General features: G+C 41.3%; 1 protein-coding gene across 1 annotated transcript in view; it reads left to right on the top strand.

Annotated features, from left to right (window-relative positions):
* The first annotated feature begins 2709 nt into the window (after nucleotides 1–2709).
* Nucleotides 2710–20992, top strand: part of MKNK1 (MAP kinase interacting serine/threonine kinase 1) — a 37055-nt gene continuing 18772 nt past the window's right edge. The window contains exons 1-6 of the mRNA XM_006899013.1: nucleotides 2710–2725; nucleotides 4891–4992; nucleotides 8116–8213; nucleotides 13373–13452; nucleotides 15003–15076; nucleotides 17569–17673. Of these exons, the coding sequence (XP_006899075.1) occupies nucleotides 2710–2725; nucleotides 4891–4992; nucleotides 8116–8213; nucleotides 13373–13452; nucleotides 15003–15076; nucleotides 17569–17673 (475 nt within the window). The remainder of the gene's footprint in view (nucleotides 2726–4890; nucleotides 4993–8115; nucleotides 8214–13372; nucleotides 13453–15002; nucleotides 15077–17568; nucleotides 17674–20992) is intronic.

Below are 20992 nucleotides of genomic sequence, written 5' to 3' on the forward strand. Positions count from 1 at the left end.
TCCGTCTCCCACCCAGTGGTTTTCATTCACTGGTCCCTATCCAGTGGTGCTCACGCAGTTACCCTTGCACCGTGGCCCCTGCCCAGGAAGGCTCCTGGGTCAAGGGGACTCAACAAGACAAAGTCAAATTTCCACCAACCCACTCGCCTCTGTCTGGTCTGCAGTGTCCACAAAAGTTCCACCAAATTATCACTGGCCCGCTCTTTCCTGGGCAGTTGGCATGCCCTGAGAGAGCTCAGCCAAATTCCCACCAGTGGGCTCAACCTTGGGAACTGTCCCAGACAATAGGCCTTGCCCAAGAAAACCCAATTAGGATCCTACCAGCCTTTCTCGTGGCAGATCAATCCCACAGCAGCTTGATTGGTGGCTTCAGATGATGGCTGTCTCCATAGTGTGCCTTTGTGTGTTGACTCAGAATCGTAGTGTCCACGGCTGTTGTTGTGTTGAGTGAAGGAGTCTTTAGTGGCCCTGGAGCACCGCCAGGTGGTGCAGGGTTGTGGTGAGGCCACCAGGGTGTGCCAAAAGTGTGGGGGCGCGGGATGGTGATGGGGTGGTCTTTCTTTTTTATTTTAATATTCATTCATTGTTGCATAATTACCTTTCTCTCACCCTCTTCTCCCTTCCATGGTCCTCTTTTCAGTGTGCCTCTTCTTCTAGACTGTTGTCATACATAAAATGCCTAATCATATATTCCTTTTAACAGTTTTTTTCCTTAGGCTGTTCTAATGCATCTGTCCACTCTTATCGTATTCTCCTCCCAACCCCCCATGTCAGTCCTGCCTTATAACAGTGGTGCTATGTAGTATTTGTCCTTTTGTAACTAAGTTCTTTCTCTCAGCTTAATGTCCTCCAGAGTCACCCATGTTGTGTAATGTTTATAAGTTCATAGTTTTTAGTGCTGTGTAGTATTCTGTTATCTGAATATACCATAGATTTGTTTATCCATTCATTTGTTGATAGACACTTGGGTTGCTCCTATCTCTTTTGTTATTGTGAATAATGCAACAATAAACATGGGTGTGCATACTCTGTTTGAATGGCGGTTCTGGTTTCTTTAGGGTATATTCCTAGTAGTGGCATTGCTGGGTCAAATGGTATTTCTATTTCCAACTTTTTGAGAAAGTGCCAAACCACCTTACATAGTGGTTGGACCATTGTACACTCCCAACAGCAGCTGATAATGGTTCCAGTCTCTTCACAACCTCTCTGACATTTGAAGGAGTTTGTCAAGGACTTGTTGAACTGAATTTAAGCTCCTTTTATTGTCTGCCAGGCAAAGATATACCCACATTTTTTTTCCGTATATAAACTTGGTACTTAAAACAGCTAGTATAATATGAATTATACCTAACCCTTGCTGTTGTTGTTGTTGTTGTTGTTGTTCTATGTCATCAAGTCTCTTGCAACTCATAGTCACTCTGTGTGCAATAGCTCTGAACCCTGCTCTATCTTGAGCCAACTTCGTTGCCTCTGACACACCTGACCCATTAACCTAGTCATGTGAGCCAATCCATCTCATCCAGGGTCTTCCTCTCTCTCCCTCCACTCCTCCAAGAATGATGTCCCTCTCCAAGGACCAGTCCCTCCTTGCAACATGCCCAAAGCATGTCAGACAGTGCTTCAAAATCTTTCCCTCCAAGGAACAGCCTGGTTTCCGCCCCCTCCAGGACAAACCTATTATGTGCTCAATTTTAAATAATTTTCATTTCTCTGGTATTTTATATCTGACTTTGTGCCACAACTTGTGGGAGAGATCTAGCCTTTAGGAGCATTTAAGAAAACACAGACCGAATAAATTTGGTGTTTCTAGTAGATCTTGGGAGCAAAGAATTAGCCCTAGTTCTGTGTTGTTGTAGTATACTCTAAAGTCAGAACCAATTAACAGCTGACCCTCCAGTAGGTTTCCAGAGGCAGTAAAGCACATGAGAGGAGATTGCCCATATTTCTCCCATGGAGAAGCTGGTATCTCCTTAGCACTAAACCAACCACAGAGCTCCTTAATTCTGTGTGGTGTTACTATATATTTGCAAATGCCTGACTAGGCACTAGCAACTTAGTCCATAAGCTGCTAACCCAAAGGCTGTGCCTCTCTGTTGGTTCAAATCCACCAGCATTCCTCTGGAGAAGGATAGGCAATCTCCTCCTACAATATAGAGCCTTAGAAATCCAATGGAGGGTTAGCTGTGAATCGGTTCTAATTCAACTGCAGTAAGTTTTGGAGTTTGATAACTCATTTCCAAAGTATTTGCATAAACCTTAAGTCATCTAGAGTTATCAGGAAGCATCAAAGAGTCTCAGGTGGACTTTTGAGCTGGATTTTGATGACTGAAAATAATTTCTTAGCCCAGGAAAGCAGATGAGCCAGTTTGAGTGTGGGGGCCTTGCACCCAGAAGCAGCATTTCTCAAATGCTTGCATGTGTAAATCAATTAAGGCACCAAATGACCTGCAAGTGGACCCTCTGATAGAAGAGTGTATATGGACAGGCTCCAGGTGAGGTGCTGTCAACCTCTTGGTAAGACTGCGACATTTCCCCCAGTCCTACCCTGGGTTTGTAAATAGGTAAGCCAAACCACGTTTCTTTCACTTCACTGTCTTCCTGCATTTTTTCTTCCTAGTTTCCAAAAACAACTCTCCTTCAGCAAGTTCTGTTTCCAAGGAAAGCCTTAACAATTTGTCCCTTCTGGCGTACCCTCTTCCATTGAAATCCATGCAGAATAGACCAGGTACTCTATCTTTGTGTGTGTGAAGCCATAAAATCTAATTTTGAGTGTGCAGTAGTGCCCAAAGGTATGCTGCTTCCAAAAGAGTCTCCCCAACCCTACTGTGGTAAAAACCAAGTATAAATTGCTGCTAACAGGGTTTTCCAGCTAGAGTCATAAGTATGTCTGTGTATCCACTGTGAATTATAATGCCACCAGCTCTCTTGCTGCTTCTCTGCCTTGCCTGCCTTTTGGCTATTTTGCTTGTCCTTAGGCCCTCCATCAGAGTGTGGACAGGGGAAGGAGAAAGAGAGGTGAACCGAAATCTGTCCACTGCACTCACCTTGCCGTGCTGATGGAAAAATAGATGAGGATGAAGGTTGACACCAACCTGCACACAAGGACAGGGCAGGAGGGGCAATTCTGCTGGAGGGGTTTTGAGCCACCTTCTTTGTAACCTGCTGCCCCAAAGGCCAATGCTCTCTCCCTGAGTCCTAAAGATGAGTGACCCTATGTTTTGTTTTTATAGAATTTCACACTATTTTCAGTATTTGGGCAGTCTTTTTCATTTTAAATTACCTTAGCAAGGGTGTATTTCAGGGCTGATGTTTAGGTTTATTTCTTTAGATACTACAGCCCCTAGCCTGTTCTTGAAGCTGTTGACGTAATATTTTGAGATCCTCTGTGGATTTCTTTTATCCTTTTTTTTTTTATCTGAGTTCTATTCTGAAATCTGATTGAAAAATCTGCTGTCATCAGATCCCAAAAATGGAAGGAAGCATGCATTCATATTGAACTGTCAGACACTTGGCCGCTTAACCATGTCTTCTGGATGTTGAGAAGTGCCATTCTAGATGCTGTCTACTAATGGCTGTTGTGCACTTGCTTCTGAGAACAGTGTATAGACGCACATCATGTTATCAATCTTCCTGAGCAGACATGCTATTTCTCAGATCGTGTTCAGTCAGGATCCTCTGAAAAGAGAGGACTTTCCCCCTCAATGGACAGAGAGCCAGTTCTGTTTTAAAACCTCTCAGAAAAAGAAAAAAAATTCCAACAACCCAGAGCCTGTGTTTATTGAAGGTTGGTTGAAAAGTCTCTCACATTGTATGCCCCATCAACACTCGAGTGCCTCTATTTTAGAAGGATGTAAAGGTTTAATCACTCTGGTGGGGATTTAGACCCAGAGACTTCAGAGAAATCTTATTATTTCTAACTGCAGGCAAAGAGTATTAAGGCTCCACTCTGGATCAGGGGCATGACATGTTCTATAAGTAATTTATCTTTAACAAGGGAAGGCCCTTACCAGAGTGTCTTAGAAACAGCCCTGTGATTGGACACTGGCTCATTACTCCTCCTTTTTTTTTTCCCCATCTCAGTCTCCTGCTTATTCTTTCTATGTGTACCCTTTCATGCCCAGTCTATCCACTGTCTGAATTTCTACCTCCTACATCCACCATTTAAGGTGGGGTGCCAGATGCTTACCATTGAGGGATAATAATGTTTTTGCAGTAAGCAACTTCATCCAGCAGCCTAGTCTAGACCTGTCATGTGCAAACTTCCAGATGAGCTCAACCTGCATCTTTTCAAATGAAGGCACTGAGGGAGGGAGAGGATTCTATGGGCTCTGTAGGACTCAAGTATGTGTTTTTGGACATGGTGTCATTTGGGGCCATTTCAGTCCTTATTGTTATTTCAAGATACAGTCACCACTGAAGCCCTTTTGTATCCCTGTGCATATCCAGCATATATTACTGAGCATATGATTTCATTTGCATGGACCTCTACCTGAACCCCTCCTTGCTTAGCTCCCAGGGCCCTGCCTTTCTGGTGCTGCGGCTGGAGAATGTCACAGGTGGATTCTGCTTATGGATTTATTCCATTTGGAGAATACAGTTTAGCTGGTGGCAAATCTAAATCTATGTCCTAATGAGCTTGGTTAAAGCAGAATTTTGCTATCTTCTTTTAATCTAGCCCACCTGTCTGAGTTCCTTTCCACACTTAATGATATTCTATAATGGTTTTGCCTCCTGGGTTAAAACAGATCAATAGTCCTCACAGATATTCAAAAGCCATCAGTATAAAGCTCTGGTTCTTGTTTGGGTTTTTTTTCTTTTTTCTTCTTCTGGGTAAACTTATAGCTTGATCAATACAGTAATGTTCACCTTACATCTACTTTTTTCTCCTAGAGATGGGCAGCAGTGAGCCCCTTCCCATCACAGAAAGTGACAAAAGAAAGAAGAAAAAGCGGAAGGCCCGGGCCACTGACTCCTTGCCAGGAAAATTTGAAGGTTGGTCACAGAATTGTCTTATATCTGGGCTATGACTCTTCAAGAGTAGGAAGACCATCTTAATACCCTATATGTCTAGATCATAGGATAAATCATCTGAGAGGCAGTTTATGCTTCTGTCTGTGATGCAATGAAAGAAAGGAGTGAAAGGGTTAATACATAAGAATGACTCAGGGCAAGATTGGCAGGAGAGATTGAGAGCAAACTCTCAGATGATTCACAGCCCTACCTTCAAAGACTTGGGCTCTTCATAAAGGGCAGAAAGACCAAACTATTAGAATTCTACATGGAGTGAGAGGATCTGATTCATTTCACTTCTTTTCATATATGATCTTTCCCCTCAGTTGTTGTCGGGTGACTGCTGAGTCACCATGCAGAAGGAGGAAGGGAAAACCATACAAGGCTACAGCTGCAAATGAAATTTGTATTTTCTACAAGCTAAGATGTGACTCCCTAAAGATTGCAGCTACTTGTTGCCACTTAAAGATGACTCCATAACGCTGGATCATCAGACCTTTTTTTGAACACTGTTTTTGGGAACCCTGGGGTTCAGTGCTAGTCCCTTTATCACTGGCAGGTAATGGAGTGAAATGGGTACTTCTACACAGGACTGAAAGAATCGGGAGCTACTCCTAAGAGTAACATGTTCCCTTTCATCTATTTAGTTTTTTTCATTGTGATACTTGAAATAGCTTCCCCTCATGGGCTCTCTTCATCATTGCAAACACATTAGTGAATTGTTTTTTAGAGTGGGTCTAACAAGTCCTGTATGAGTCAGCAGCATGGCTTTCCAACCACCTGTATGCCTTGACAAATACAAAAAGTCAATGCTAAAGTGTTTATTGTGGGGAAAAAATGTGTTATTTAAAAATCTTGCAAACAACAGTGTGCCATCTGTTCTTACAAACAGAACCAAGAAAGTGTCTAATACTGGGTTAATTTTTTTATGTTGCTGTTTTTGGGTGGGTTTTTTGTTTGTTGATTGGTGGAGTTTTTTGTTTGTTTGCTTTTGATTTGATGCTAAACAGAATGTAGTGGAAGTCCTCAAGTTTTTAGAATAGTTTTCAAATTAACAGGTCTTGCTTTTTCAATGAACACAAAAGAATATTTTCTGTATTTCAATGATAGCTTGTGTGATTACTGGGTTTCTTATGACTAAGAGTGATAAAATCTGATTTCAGAGTTAAAAAATATTCTGCTCAATCTGTGGGTTTAAATACTAGGCTGCTTAAGAGGAAAAAACTAAAGCATGGGGCCCAGGAGAGGAGGAACCAACCTCACTGAGGCCACAAGGAATGTGTGGCTTCCTTTGGAAGTGCTTCAAAGAATTTGTGCTTATTTGTGAGCTTGGGCAGGTAGCCAGATGGTGCTTTCAACCCAGTGTGTTTCTCAGAACCACTCTGACTCAGTACCCTGTAAACCTCGAGAGTTCTGTTTGCATCTTCTTCTTTCTCTTATGACTTCCGAAAATATCTCACAAATCTCCAATGTATGTGGAATAAAAGAAAGCCATTTATTTTATTCCACTTTTAGCACCAGTGGCCAATACAGAGCTTGATGCATAGATGACATTCAGTAAATGAATAACTGAACGAATGACGAACATCAAAATCACACCTTTTCTGTGAGGATTTCCAGGAATCCTTGAGCAAACTTAATCTTTCCCTTCATAATTTCCTCACCCCCATTTTATTTTTTATCTGTATCTTATCCCTCTGTGATAGTGTTTATCACTGCCTGGTTTATTGTGGAGTCACTTATGTGTTCATCTTCCTTCTTCACTAGCCTGTGGTTTTTAGCAGGTAGGGATTTACATTAGTTTCTTAGGGCTGCTATGAAAAAAGGACTACTAACTGGGTGTCTGAAAACAACAGAAATTTATTCTGACAGTTTTGGAGACTAAAAGTTGGTAAAACCATGTTCCCTCTAAAGGAAGCTCCTTCTGTCTTCTAGTTTCTTGTAGTTCTGGACATTCCTCAACTTGTGGCAGAATAACTTCAGTCTCTGCATCTTTCTTCACATGATCATTTTCCATCTATGTCTGCATGCCTCAATGTCTCTTCTCTTAAGGATACTAGTAGTATTGGATTAGGTAGGGCCTCTCCTGTTCCAGTATGGCTTAATTTTGTAACACTACTAATTATATCTGTCAACACTTGTGGAAGGCAGCAATCAGAAAACCAAACAATGTATTACATTGGGCAGAGCTGCTGCCAAGAACTTTAATGTGCCAATGAGAAAGGATGTCACTTTAAGGACTAAGGTGCTACTGACCCATGCCAATTAAATGGTAATTTTAGTTGCTTCAAATGCATGTGAAAGTTGGTCAATAAATAAGGAAGACCAAAACATAATTAATGCCTTTGGTGAAGAATGTTAAATATAACTTGGACTGCCAAAGAGCAGACAAATCTGTTCTGGTTAAAGTGCACCCAGGTTGCTCCATAGAGGCAAATATAATGTGACTTTGTCTTACGTACTTTGGGTGTTTTATCAGGAGGGGCCAGTCCTTGGAAATGGACATCATGCTTGGAGGAGCAGAGGTTCAGCAAAAGAAAGCAGGATCCTTATTGAGATGGCACAGTGACTGTAACAGGGGGATTAAATATAGCAGAGGTTGTGAGAATAGTGCTGGACCAAGCAGGTTTTTGTTCTTAATATGCTGAGCCAACCTGATAGCACATAATAATTATATCTGAAAAGACCCCATTTCCAAAAAAGATACCATTCACAGGTATCCAGGGGTAGGACTTGAACATATCTTTGTAGGGCACATGATCCAATTTATAACAAAACTATTTTGTTCTCCACTCTGACACCATAATGAGTCAACATACTTTTTGGCATATAGTAAGTGCTCAGAAAGTATATACTGAATTGAAATTCTTGCATCTCATCTCTAAAATGAGAAATAGGATGTCTTCTACATGGCCTTTGGGAAATGGATTTGAGAAGGTTAGCAAAGATATAAGTCACATTTTCACTTAATGCTACAGAGTCATCATGTGCTCAGTCTGCTTATGTTGTCAGACCTGAAGGGCTGAGTGACAGAGCTCTTATTTCCATCTTAGCTTGCAAAGGAGTGACTCATCTTGTTATTCCTTTCATTCATTTCACCTCTAGATGTGTACAAGCTGACCTCCGAGTTGCTGGGAGAGGGAGCCTATGCCAAAGTTCAAGGTGCCGTGAGCCTGCAGAATGGCAAAGAGTATGCTGTCAAAGTGAGTGTCTCATCAGGTGCTAGGCTTTACTTTGCAAATAGTTGTTTCTAGGTTGTCCAAAACCAAGTGATAATTCAACCACAATATAGTTGCTGAAGAAGCATAAGGACTCAGAATTATATAAACTGGATCCAAATCTTGATTTCAGTTATGTTATCTTGGCAAGTTACCTTATTTCTCTGCTCTTTTGTTTCCTTATCTGTGAAATGGGAATAACAATAGACCATATGTAAAATTCCCATGGGAAAAAACCCAAACCACTGTAGTCCCGTCAGTTCTGCCTCATAGTGACCCTCCATCATGTTTCTGAGATGAGGCTGTAAATCTTTATTGTACCACCCATCTGCCTCTTGAAGAGAAGCTGGTGGATTTGAACCCTTGACCTTTCACTTAGTAGTCCCATACAGCACACACTGCACCAAGTTCCTTAGAATTGTTATGAGAAGGAAATAAGTTAATATATGTAAAGTGCTAAGAGCAGCGCCTGATTCAGTAAGCTCCTGCTTCTTATTCTGATAAATAAATCCATTTTAGCTAGTTGACAACTAGATTTGGAATTATATTCAGAATAGCCACAACAGTGGACTCAGACATACCAATGGCCATGAAGATAGTACAGGACTGGGCAGCATTTCATTCTGTTATGCAAAAGGTCATCATGATTTGGAGCTGGTTGGTTAACAACTACTAGCAAGGACAATTTGAGCCTGTAGTTTGTTGGTTTTGTTTTGTTTTTAAAAGCTTTTTTAAAATTAAACTATTCAGTATGATTGAATTGAAAGTTTAAAAACAATGTCAGCCTTAGCTAAAGAATATTGTTTAAATGTTGCTATTGGTTAGCAATAACTTACTCTTTACTTTTTAATCTTTATAGATTCTTGGGGGAAAATATTTTTAAGTACATATTCCTGTTCTTTGTATTCGTTTTAGTATACAAATAATTGTTTTGAATACCGTTACATTTTATTTTCCAATCCTTTAGACCATTGCTGAAAATCATGATTAACAACAGTCACCCTGAGTCTGTTTTGAAAAACTACTACCCTGAAACTTTAGGCAAGTCACTGAATCTCCATAAGCATCAGTTCCTACATGTCTAACATGAAGATAACAGTATCTGCCCCTCCTGTCTCAAGAGTGGTTATTGCTATGAAGAAAATAAAAATAGAACTGATAGAGGTAGAAACACTTTACAAATTATAAAATCACTATACAAGTGATGAACATTATCGTGGTGATGGTGATAAAGACTAAAGTAACTGAGCACTCAGCTTAGGGCAGGAGATGCGGGTTCTCGCCACATTTTGGCTTTAATTATGACTCTGGCCTTGAGTAAGTAGCTCAGTTAACCCCTGTTTGCTTCCATTTACTTACCTTACATGTAAGATGAGTGTATCTAGGGCAGTGCCTCTCAAAGCATGTTCCCTAGATCATAAAGCATCACCCAGGAACTGGTTAGAAACACAAATTATATGGCCCTGCCCATGACATACTAAATTAGAAGCTAGAGATGTGACCCAACAGAGTGAGTTTTAATGACCTTGCCAGGTCTGAAATGGACTAAAGTTTGAGAACTGATGTGAATCTGTTTTGAACATCAGTATTTATCAGAATGACCTGGAGAGCTAGCTAATAAAGCACACAAAACCAAGATTTCAAAATAGAAGAGACAGCTTGAATCTTTGTATTTGTAGCAGGTGCTGCAAGTGATTGTGATCAAACCACCAAAGTTTGAGAATCAGTAAAGTAGAAGTCTTACTTAAATCCAAGGGAACAATTTAAACTTTTTTAAAACCATCTACTTGAGCCACTAAGTGTAAAGGCTGCTTCACACTAAAAAAGTCTAGCCAAATTGGCCCACAAAAAAGCATTTTTTTTCATCATTTAATCATTTTCCAGTTGTAGATTATATGAGCACTTTTGGTGAACTGGGGTTTTTTCCTCTTGGCATATTATTGCTTGACATGGTAATAGAAGTTCTTCAATTCCATTTTTGGAGACAGATCAGTATTAATCAAGTATTACAGGTAATTTTTTGAAGGAAAAAATGATTAAGTGTGAAGGGAAAGAAAAATCCTACAAACATAAATTTATTTTCAAGGGTTTAAATACATATATAAATGGCAGACCTGTCTCTTCAAGGTTAGTTCATAACAGGAAGACCTGGTCCTTCCTGTTGCTCCGTCGCATCACTGGGCAAACACTGAACATTGCTTGGAAGTTCTTTTGTTTGGCAGTTCTGCTTATTTCTCTTGTCTCCACTGCATGTTGAAATCTCCCTAGAAATAGGCTATTTTTCACACTGTGCTTTCAGAATACTTTCTTTTATTAAGACTTTCCCAAAGACATCCAATTGATGAGTCCAGAGTCTCAGAGTTCGAATTGAATTTTAAAACAATCTGGTCTTGAATTTCCTCATATAATTGTCCAGGTTCACCTCCTACATCTCCCATAACCAGCACATGTAACTTTCTTGGAGAAATTACACCAGTGCCAGCTAGCTTACATGTTAATAAGTTCTTTCTGATTTGCATCTGGAATGCTTTGTAAATGAATGCATTGAATACCATGTGTTTCTGAGCATTGCATTTTTCTAACTGTTCAGAAAATTAATTCACAACAGTTTACTAACAGTCAGGGACTTACTTAGAAAATGGCAATTGAGGGAGCTCTGGTGGCCTAGTGGCAAGAAGCTGAACTGCAATCCCAGAGGTATGTTGTTCAAATCCACCAGATGTGCTGCTGGAGAAGGAGGGGCAGTCTCCTCTTGTACCAATCAGATCTGATTTGACGGTACACACACAAAAAAATAATAAAATAAAATTAAATTTTTTTTAAAAATGGCAATTGGGGATGGATTTCTGTTGCAAAATCCCAGAGTACTTTTGAAATGTACCACCCAGCAGTGTTTGAACGAAGCAGCAGCATCAATCAACTGTGCCACCCACTTTGCACTTGGAAGCTGTAAGGCAGAGGTAGGCTCTGCAGAAGACTTGCTCCCAGGCTCTACTTAACAGGAATTTTGGGCTCTTGATGGGTCTGTGGATCTTTCCAGAGTCAGTCACACCCTGTGCAAAAGATCTACTCATCTGTTGGTTCCTTCCTTTATTCCTTCAATCATTATTTGCCAAACACCTCCAAATATAGGGTAGAGGAGGAAGACCGCCCACAATAGTATCGGAGAGACAAAGCCTCCGGATGCACTAAAAGAAGCTGATATGTGTTGTTGTTTTTATGTGCCAATGAATCACCTGCAACTCATAGCAACCTTATGTACAACAGCCCTAAACCCTGCTCTATCCTGTGCCAATTTTACTGTCTCCAACACACCTACCCCAATTACCCCAGTCACTGAATCAATCCATTTCATCAAGGGTCTTCTTTACCTTTGCTGTCCCTCCACTCTCCCAAACATGACGTCCTTCTCCAAGGACTGATCCCTCCTTGCAACATGTCCAAACAGCCTGGTTTAACCCTCTCCAGGGTGAACCTGTTCATTTTCTTAGCAATCCATTGTACATTCAATACTCTTTTCCAGCACCACACCTCAAAGGCATCAATTCTCCTTTAATCTTCCCTAGTCATTGTCCAGCTCTCTGATGCATAGCAAATGATTGCAAAGACCATGGCCTGAATCAGGCACACTTTAGTCTCCAGAGTGACACCATTGCTCTTCAGTACTTTGGAGAGGTCCCTAAAAGCAGACTTTCCCATCACAATACATCTTTTCATTTCCTGGCTGCTGGTGCCAAGAGTGTTGACTGTGGAGCCAAGCAAACTAAAGCTGTTAACAATCTCCATCTCTTCACCATCCATCCTGCTGCTGCCAATTGGCCCAGTGGTGAGAATCTTTGCCTTTTTTATATTGAGCCTTAGTCTATATTGAGGGCTGCAGTCCTTGACCTTCTGCAGCAGGTGCTCAGTTTCCGCAAGCAGAGTTGTGTCATCTGCATAATGCATATTGTTGATGAATCTTCCACAAATCCTGATGCCACACTTCTCCTCATACAGCCCAGCCTCCTGGATAATCTGTTTTGCATATAGGTTGGAAAGATATGGAGATAGGCCACATCCCTGGTGTATGCCCTACCCAATTTTGAACCATGCAGTGTTTCCTTGCTCTGTTTTGACTACTGCCTCCTGGTCCAAGTATAGGGTTTGCATTAGCACGACCAAGTGTTCTGGGATTCCCATTCTTCTCAGAATCAGCCAGAGTTTGTTGTGATATACACAGTCAAATGAAACACAGATAGGCATTCCTCTGGTACTCCCTGCTTTCAGCCAAGATCCATCTAACATTAGCTACAATGTCCCTTCTAAAATCCCTTCTACAGCCCCTTCCAAACCCAGACTATACTTCTGGCAGTTCTCTGTTGATGTGCTGTTCCAGTTGTTTTTGGATAATCTTCAGCAGAATTTTGCTTGCATGTGATATCAATTACATTGTTCAATAATTTCCACACTCTGTTGGGTCACCTTTCTTTGAAGGAAAACAAAGTCTTTGGTGTCAGCTCTGAGCCAGAAAGTCAGTCATATCACTTTAGCAGAGCTTGGGCAAAATGTGTATCCTCTTCTTGTTGTAGAGGTTAACTGAGATTGTGCATTTAATGTCTGGCCCTGAATGTTCTTAGTACAGTGTGTGCCTAAGAATAACATCTGAAAAGAGGAAGAGCTTACCTTTGCCTGTGAGAATTAGGGAAATGAGTTTGAGTTTGGCCTTGAAGCTTTCGTTCATCTCCAGCTATGTACTTCATCTCTCTTACTCTTCCTCTAACACTAGAAGATCCTTCAGGAGAGATTTTAAATTCTTCCTCTTAAGGTTGAAAGGCATGCCCTTCAGGAATAGGATCCAAGTACAGGTAGCTCCTTGTTTGTTGCCTCCCTCTGTCTCCTGTAGACAGTTGGGGGCAGCAGCCTCCTAGGCTTCCTTGGTATGTGCTTGGTCAAAGACAAGCAGCCTCAGCTGGCTGGGAAGCCCTCAGGCCAGTCTGTTGCTTTGTTGACAGAGCTGTGGTGTCTGTGTCACTAAGGCCTACTACAGGCTTCTGTTTGAAACTGGATTTGGACTGAGATTGGTCTTGCATTCTTGCAGAGGAGCCCTGCTTAGGGGGTGATTCAAGGTCATATGCATGTTCATGACAGATTTCATTCTTTCACAGATAATCGAAAAACAAGCAGGGCACAGTCGGAGTAGAGTATTCCGAGAGGTGGAGACATTATATCAGTGCCAAGGAAACAAGTGAGTATACTGTTGGGTTACTAACCGCTCTGCTGAGAGGATGGCTTGGCCACAGAAATGACAGTTATTTCTTACCATCTTCTGAACCTAGCAGTTAGCCATCACTCCTCCCTCAACTGTGTATTGCTCCTTCCATCATTTACTGTTAAAAAGAAACAGCAGCAAAGAAGCCTATCGACTGTTTAGACTGAAATAGGGTGAATAACAGCAACTCGGGCAAGTTAGAAGAGTGAATGAGATGAATCATTCAAAGAGTGACTATTTGGGGGACGGGGATATGGAGTTTATTGCAAGTGCCTGTGGTAACTAGGCTGACTAAGTGTTGCCTGGGTAGGGTGGAGACCTGTTCTAGTAGATAGATGAAGGTAATGAGAACTGTTAAGAATATATTTGCTGCTGCATTCCGCTCCTGGCATTTTCACACACTAAGCATCTAAGGAAGCCTTGTTTTTTACACTCTTTGCTTAATAAACTGGGCCAAGGTAATATCTAGCCCAGTCTTAGTCCACTCACCACCAGCTCCAAATGAGTGGTTCTCCCACTGTGGCTTTAAATCAGGGTCACCTCTAAGACTGTGAGTCCTCCTCCTCTCTCCCTCCATAGCCCAGGTCAGCAGGGAGCCAGTGGCCTGGTATTGATGGCTTTGTCATTAAGCTTGGAGGACGGAGGCTGCTGTTGATTTAACTCCAGGCGCTGCCTCTATAGTCTTCTTTCAAATTAGGCCATTTTGGCCATCTTATTTGGACGCCTTCACACTAGTAAAAGCTTGGTGTCTCCCAAAGTGGTCAGCATTTTTTTATGAGGGACAGATTTTTATTTTCAGCCCTGCAGCTTCTTAGTTGAGCATTAGAGACTCTACTTGGTTTATTTCGTTCTTTAAAAGAAAAAAGCCTCCAACACCTCCAGTATCCAGGCTGGTGGCTTCCCCACTGAGTTACAAGACGACCTTGTTGGCAGAGCACTGTAATACTCAGGCAGACAGAGAGTGCTCACCGGGGAAGGCCACAAGTGCTACAGCGGCCAGGAACGTGGCCGTTTCATTAAGCAGCGCTTAGCAGTTAGGGTCTAGCAGTGCCCACGTTAGGCCCCAAGTCTATTTGACAGATGTTTCCATTTTCTCCAGGCAATGTAAATACTGCCCCGTGATTTATGGGCAAGAGGGAGGGCAAGTAATTATTTGCTGCTTGCCTCCAGGACACACACCTACTATTCAGTGTTATTAGCCGCAATTGCTTCCAGTCGGCTGCAGATTTTATTCAGTTTAATGTGACCGGGACTTTTTTATAACTCTACCTAGTGGGTTTTAGGGTTGGGGTTTGACAGCACAGACTTGATGAAAACACCAGAGACTAAACATTATGGAAAGATAAGGTGACCTGAATCTTGCTAACACCATTGGCTAATTCTCAAACATAGGTCTTTATTAAGCATTCTGTTTTCAAGCTGATTTCTGTTCTGCTACAGGTCATTGTTTATATCGTTGTGTATTTGTAAATGGATGTTAATATGTAATGCCTTTTCCCCTCTCTGCTTCTTTTTCCCTATTAAAGGAACATTTTGGAACTGATTGAATTCTTTGAAGATGATACGAGATTTTACTTGGTCTTTGAGAAATTGCAAGGAGGTACTTACTGTTGAGTATGTGTTTAGACTTCTGATTAGGACTGAGGGTGCTGATCATCCATCATGCATCCCAGAGACTTCTAAAACGAGTCAAGCTAATAAAAAGGATGAAGGACTTAAAAACTGCCCTTGATTTGGGAGAAGGGAGGCCGGAGGGAAGGATGATAATTAGCATTTTGCCGAGCTTAGAATGTCACCTGTGTAGGCATTCTATAAATGCCTTTTCCTTATAAAGGAGTCATCTATAGATACATTTAGTTACCAGTTTATCAGTCCCCTCTTTGACATGTTCACTATATAACTAAATTAATTATCGTTGGGAGCTTTTTCATACTATGAAATATAGAAAGGCTCACTGAAGGGAAGGGAGAATTCCATTGTTTAGGACACACATACCCAGGATAGAGAAGAGGCCTAAGAATGTGCCATCTTTCTAATGGAAGATTCTACTCTTGACTACAGCTACACCTCTCATCACCCCACATACATCCTGGGATAAATATTTTTACATTATTCTTCTAACTTAGAGGAGGGTCTAAAGAACTCTTTTGTCTCTCCACCTTACCCCAGGACACATTTACAAAGCAGAGATTGGGGAATGGTGTGAGGGAATGTCTAGAGCTGAGTAGAAGACTACATGGAGGGTCTTCATGATTAAGGTTATATTCTTTAGAACTAATAAAGCTAGTTTAATCCAGCTCCATCATTTATTAGCTGTGTGACCTTGGCCAAATAACCTTTCCAGTTTTCTCATCTGTAGAATAGGAGTAATAACAGTACCTACCTCATTGTTAGTGTTGTGAAGTACCGAGTTTTCAGAGGCAGTAAATCACACTGCAGGAGATTGGCCACTGTGCCTTAATACAGTGTCTATAGGCAAGCTTGCAGCCTAGCCAAGAGCCAGTTTTCCAAGGATGTACCCTACCATGTTGAGGTATTTTGGTTGTTTAATCTAGTAAGTCTTTAGCAGTTCTTCCTTTTCCTCTTTCATCCCCTCACTATACCAAAACCAAACAAAGCTGGAAAGTAAGCAAGTGCCATTTTTTAGGACATAGAGATGACACTTCAGCTTAGAAATACTAACTTCAAGTAGTAAGGATAAATCTCATGGAGCCACACCATATGTTCCTGACTGTGTCTGCTCCTGAATTACGTGTTTGAAGTGCTAGGTGCAGTAGGGATCATCTGTAGCTCTCTTGAGACTCATTCATTGCCATCAAGTCAGAGCCAACTCATAGTTAACCTTTCAGTAGGTTTTTAAAGATGGTACATCATACAAAAAGACTGCCCATATTTCTTCCATAGAACCACTGCTGGATTCCTATCACCAGAGAGGCGCCACCTTTGGATTAGCAGCTCAGCTCCCTACAGACTACACCACAGAGCTCCCTGAGACTAGATATGATGGGTAAAAAGAAGGTAGTTGACCCAGAGCAACCCATCCTCACACCATCCCGACCACAGATTCTGTAGCGGGGACATCTGCACAGTCTCAGCCTAAGTCTTGAATCCTGTACAGACTGTGCTTAAATACCCTTGTCTTCCATTTCCCCACCTATAAATGAGGATAACTGTACTATCCAATTTGTACAATTGTTGTAAGGAGAAATAATTTATGTAGAAAGTATTAAATAGTACGTGGCACATAGGAACTACTCAAAATATATTAGCAATTTCTTTCTTTTTAAATATTAGCAATATTTAATAATTAACAATAAATAGAAAAATGCAGTGAGTGAGAAAAAAAAATGATCTTTTCCCTTTTCTAGACTTTCACATTTCTGGTAAAGGTGTCCATTTAAAGTCTTATATTCTATTTGGATCTCAGAACAAATGCAGAGGAGAAAAGGTTCCTGCAGAGAACTCCATTCACCCTCATTACAATTCGTGTTTAATTCCTTTTGACTTCAGAAGGCAGATTATCCCCAATGACATGAATGGTTTTTGCTCATTTAAATAGTAGTTTTTCCCCCTTTCTGCATACATCATATATAGATGCAAGAGATAGGAGTTCAGTTTTGTTCAGTAGACGTGTGCTGTACCTTCTCTATGCCAGGCATTATACTTAGAGGTTTTTTGGTTGTAATTAAAGAGCAGACTCTCTCCTCAGAGTCACTAGGTGGATTTGAATTGCCAACCTTTTGGTCAGCAGTCAAATACTTAACAGTTTATACTGCTAGGGCTTCTTGTTAGAGACAGTTTTCCAGGGATGTACCCTATCATGTTGAGGCCTTTTAATTATTTAATAAATGAGATGTCTTTAGCAGTTCTTCCTTTTCCTCTCTCATCCCCTCATTATACAAAACCAAACAAAGCTCAAGAGTAAGCATGTGCAGGCAAATACCTAAGTGTTTACAGCACCGGTTAGAGCTGAATAAGCCCATGTCGTTAGCTTCAGGAGTCTCAAACTTAGGAAGATTCAATATCTAGGAAGTTACAATTAGCTAAATAAATCCAAAAAATTCTTTCCTCTGTGTCCCTTCTGCTTCCCAGGCTCCATCCTGGCTCATATCCAGAAGCGGAAGCACTTCAATGAGCGAGAAGCCAGCAGAGTGGTGCGGGATGTTGCTGCAGCCCTTGACTTTCTGCATACCAAAGGTGAACCATGACTCTGCCTTAGTGGTTGGGTTAGATTGGCCAGCCTCTGGGATCCAAGGTAAAGGAGATGGAACAGACAGATAGTTTGGTTCGTAGGACTTTGAGATTCCAACATCTCTGCTCACTTGAGCATGAGGGGTGACAACACAGAATGAGTCTTGAGCTTCTGCCTTGAATGGTTAATAGTGGAACTGTCAAGTAGGATGGGAACACAGGAAGAAAAACAGAGGAATATGAACAGTGTTTTATTATAAATAGTGTTATTCTTTTCAGTCATTTTAAGGACATTACTTGTGTATCTCTCATCAAAACTGGTATGATAGTATGATTATCACCAGAGAGGTGCCAGCCACCTTTGGTTTAGCAGCTCATACTAGTATGATAGTATATAAGTAGTTTTATACCTTCATAAATGAAAACTGTGTATTTCTATTAGCATGGTTGGCCGTCATGATGGTAAATAGTAGGTTACTGTTTGAATTATATTTCAGTTTACAGTCTCATTCCTAAGACTGGCTCTTTACTAACTTTTATAGTGAATTCAATCTCTTGGTATATTAAGGGGGGGTTTTGTACATTTCCATAAATATGTTTGGATATTATATATATTTTAAATACTTGCTCAAGCTAACTGCAGTGCAATACCATGGAAAAAATGGATTCTGGCTTCCATTTTTTTCCAGCTGCTCACTCTCAGTAATAATGCCTACCCCAAAGAGTCATACAGAGAAGAGAGTTAGTATCATCAACTGTTGCAAACATTGTTCAATAGTTATCATGTGCTAGGCAAAATTATAAGCCTATTGTTTGGTCAACTGATTTGAAGAGAACCATATTTGTCCCCATGGCCAAGAAAAGTGATCCAACAGAATGTGGAAATTATCAGATAATATCATTAATATCACACGGAAGCAAAATATTATTGAAGATCATGCAAAGATTAATAGAACAGTACATTGACACAGAACTGCCAGAAGTTCAGCCTAGGTTTAGAAGAGGCCATGGCACCAGGGATATATCATTGCTGATGTCAGTTGGATCCTGGCTGAAAGCAAAGATTACCAGAAGAATACCTATTTCAGCTTTATTGACTATGCAAAGGCTTTTGACTATATGGATCATAACAAATTGTGATTAATAATATAAAAGAATGGAAATCCCAGTACACTTAATTATGCTTATATGAAACATATCTAGACAAAAGGGTTGTTGTCCAAACACAGCAAGGGAGCACTATTGTTGTTATGTGCTGTTGAATCGCCTGCGACTCAGCGACTCTATGTACAATAGCCCTAAACCTTGCTCTGTGTCCTGGTCCAATCTCACTGTCTCCATCACACCCACCCCCATTACTCCAGTCACTGAATCAATCCACCTCAAAGAGGGTCTTCCTCTCCTGCGCTGTCCCTCCTCCCTCACAAGCATGACGTCCTTCTCTGAGGACTGGTCGCTCCTTGAAACATGTCCAAAGTATGTCAGACGAAGCTTCAGAATCCTTGCCTCTAAGGAGCAGCCCAGTTTAACCCTCTCAAGGATGAACCTGTTTGTTTTCTTAGCAGTCCATGGTACATTCAGTACTCTTCTCCAGCATCAATTCTCCTTCTATCCTTCCTACTCATTGTCTAGCTCTCTGATGCATAGCAAGTGATTGCAAAGACCATAGCCTGTATCAGATACACCTTAGTCTCCAGAGTGACACCATTGCTCTTCAGTACTTTGGAGAGGTCCCTAAAAGCAGACTTTCCCATCACAATACATCTTTTCATTTCCTGGCTGCTGGTGCCAAGAGTGTTGACTGTGGAGCCAAGCAAACTAAAGCTGTTAACAATCTCCATCTCTTCACCATCCATCCTGCTGCTGCCAGTTGGCCCAGTGGTGAGAATCTTTGTCTTTTTTATATTCTGCAGCAAGTGCCTCAGGTCCTCCTCAGTTTCAGCAAGCAGGGTTCTGTCATCTGCACAACACATATTGTTGATGAATCTTCCACCAATCCTGATGCCACACTTTTCCTCATACAGCCCAGCCTCCTGGATAATCTGTTTTGCATATAGGTTGGAAAGGTATGGAGATAGGCCACATCCCTGGTGTATGCCCTTCCCAATTTTGAACCATGCAGTGTTTCCTTGCTCTGTTTTAACTACTGCCTCCTGGTCCAAGTATAGGTTTTGCATTAGCATGATCAGTTGTTCTTGGATTCCCATTTTTCTCAGAGTCAGCCACAGTTTGTTGTGATCCACATAGTCAAATGCCTTTGCATAATCAATGAAACACAGACGTTCCTCTGGTACTCCCTGCTTTAAGCCAAAAATCCATCTAACATCACCTACAATGTCCCTAGTACCAACCACAACCCCTTCTAAACCCAACCTGGACTTCTGGCAGTTCTCTGCTAATGTGCTGTTCCAGTCGTTTTTGGATGATCTTCAGTAGAATCTTGCTTGCATTATTGTTATCAATATTGAATATTCAATCAATATTGAAATCCATATTGTTCTATAGTTTCCACACTCTGTTGGGTCACCCTTCTTTGGGATGGGAACAAATATAGATCTCTTCAGTCAGTTGGCCAAGTGGTTGTTCTCCAGATTTCCTGGCACAACTTGGTGAGCACGTCCACGACAGCATCTGTTAACTGAAATATGTCAATTGGTATACCATCTATCCTGGTGCCTTATTTTTTCTATTTCCTTCAAAGCAGCCCGAACTTCCTCCTTTATCACCATAGGGCTCTTGCTCATATGTTGTTTCATTAAATTCTTCTGTGTCTGCCAATTCCTTTCGATACAATGACTTAGTCTATTCTTCCCATCTTCTTTTACTACTTCTTGGATCATTTAATATTCTGGCTAAAGCATCCTTGATTATAGCAACTCAAGGTTTGAATTTGTTCTTCAGTTCCTTGAGCTTAAGAAATGCTGAGTGAGTTCGACCCTTTTGATATTCTGACTCCAGCTCCTTGCACATTTCGTTGTAATATTTTACTTTGTCATCCCACGCTGCCCTTTGAAATCTTCTGTTCAGCTCATAGCGACCCTACATACAAGGGCCCTAACCCTGCTCTATCCTGTGCCAACCTCACCGTCTCTGACACACTAACTCCTATTACCCCAATCACAGAATTGATCCATTTCATCCAGGCTCCTCCTCTCCTGCGCTGTCCCTCCACTCACCCAAATATGATGTCCCTCTCCAAAGACCGGTCCCATTTTGCAACATGCCCAAAGTATGTCAGACGAAGCTTCAGAATCCTTGCCTCCAAGGAGCAGCCCGGCTTCACCCTCTCCAGGACAAACCTGTTTGTTTTCCTAGCAGTGCATGG

The sequence above is a fragment of the Elephantulus edwardii genome, unplaced genomic scaffold (assembly GCF_000299155.1).
Source record: "Elephantulus edwardii isolate Elephantulus edwardi_28Jun2011 unplaced genomic scaffold, EleEdw1.0 scaffold00243, whole genome shotgun sequence".
In the NCBI taxonomy this organism is placed as follows: Eukaryota; Metazoa; Chordata; class Mammalia; order Macroscelidea; family Macroscelididae; genus Elephantulus; species Elephantulus edwardii.